The sequence below is a fragment of the Loa loa genome (genome assembly GCF_000183805.2).
Source record: "Loa loa unplaced genomic scaffold supercont3.2591, whole genome shotgun sequence".
Classification (NCBI taxonomy): Eukaryota; Metazoa; Nematoda; class Chromadorea; order Rhabditida; family Onchocercidae; genus Loa; species Loa loa.
In genome coordinates, this window is record NW_018110769.1 from 1 (window position 1) to 1,291 (window position 1,291).

The window sequence follows — 1,291 nt, forward strand, 5'->3', positions numbered from 1 at the left end:
GCATCAATTTTTTCTTCTGCATTTGGTTAATGTTTTTCGAAAAATGCTAAAACGATATGAATCATTCCAAGAATCTAATATTGGTTATATTAGGCGATTGTTTTCAATAATCATCTATAAGACGCGCACTTTTCCATTATCGGTCGAACCAATAAGGTTTTGCCTAATGTTAGTTGAGACGATGTGGATCGTTGTAAAAATGGTCGGTATATTTTTATGATACAGCAGGCGAATTGTGCCGTTTAGCGTCTAAGTAAACGTGTATTTAATAATTTTTTTGCATCACATATTTAGGTAATCTGGCTCCAATCCATCAGAACTGCCTGCCATCCATCAAAACCGGCTGATTTATAATATTAAAATATTGTTGGTATTTTAATACTGAATGATTTTTAGATGTTATGATACGTATGAAGTGTTACTATAACATTTGGCTATTTTATATTGGTCACATTTTTTGAATAATTCTTCAAGAAGCTATCTTTAGAGAATGAAAATTCTTGATCATCTTTTATTCAATGCTTTCAAAATTTTATATTAATGATCCGATTCTTGTATTGCATGCATTCTTTATAATTTTTAGCGAGGAATTCAGTATGAAACAACAGATGCAACTCCTAGTATAACGATTACACTGATCGCTGCCACTCCTTCTTAAACAATGAAATCGGAAGGTATCCGTATCGTTGCTATCCCATGTGTCCAGAAATTAGCTGCACTGTTCTTACAACGGGATTAAATGAAGGTGGTATTCGTATATCTGGAACTTAATATAGCCCCTTATCTGGCGAAAATTTAATTACCTCCAATATTTTCCATATGGATTGAAATTAAATATTGATTTTGTCTTCAGGGTGGTACATTTACCGTATCAAATTCGGGAATGTTCGGCAGCATACGTCACTTTACAGCAATTATCAACCCACCGCAGTCTTGTATTCTGGCCGTTGGAGGTTCAGAGCGTAAAGTTGTACCTGATGATGACGAAAACAGGTAAGCTTCTTTCTACAAAAAAAAAGAAAATTGTTCTGAATTTGTGCAGTCTTCTGGAACAGTTTCCAATTACTTCCGTAACTGATTATTAACAATCATCGATTTCCTCATAAGCTGCTTGTTTTTTCCGTTCTTTATTTACTTATTTGCTTCTATAAATGATTTCATACCTTCTAACATTCTTCGTCTTAAACTAATTAATTTCAGGTTCAAAACTATAACAACAATGCTTGTAACAATGTCCTGTGATCATCGTGTTGTTGATGGTGCTGTTGGTGCAATCTGGCTCAAGCATTTT

The 1,291-nt window shown here is 33.8% G+C and overlaps 1 protein-coding gene across 1 annotated transcript; it reads left to right on the forward strand.

Annotated features, from left to right (window-relative positions):
• Window positions 1–883: 883 nt before the first annotated feature.
• Window positions 884–1,268, forward strand: LOAG_15745 (hypothetical protein; the record flags this gene model as incomplete). The annotated part of the gene is made up of 2 exons (XM_003151233.2): window positions 884–993; window positions 1,201–1,268. Coding segments are annotated over 2 exons (177 nt in total), but the record flags the coding sequence as incomplete, so codon positions are not given.
• Between the last annotated feature and the right edge of the window lie 23 nt (window positions 1,269–1,291).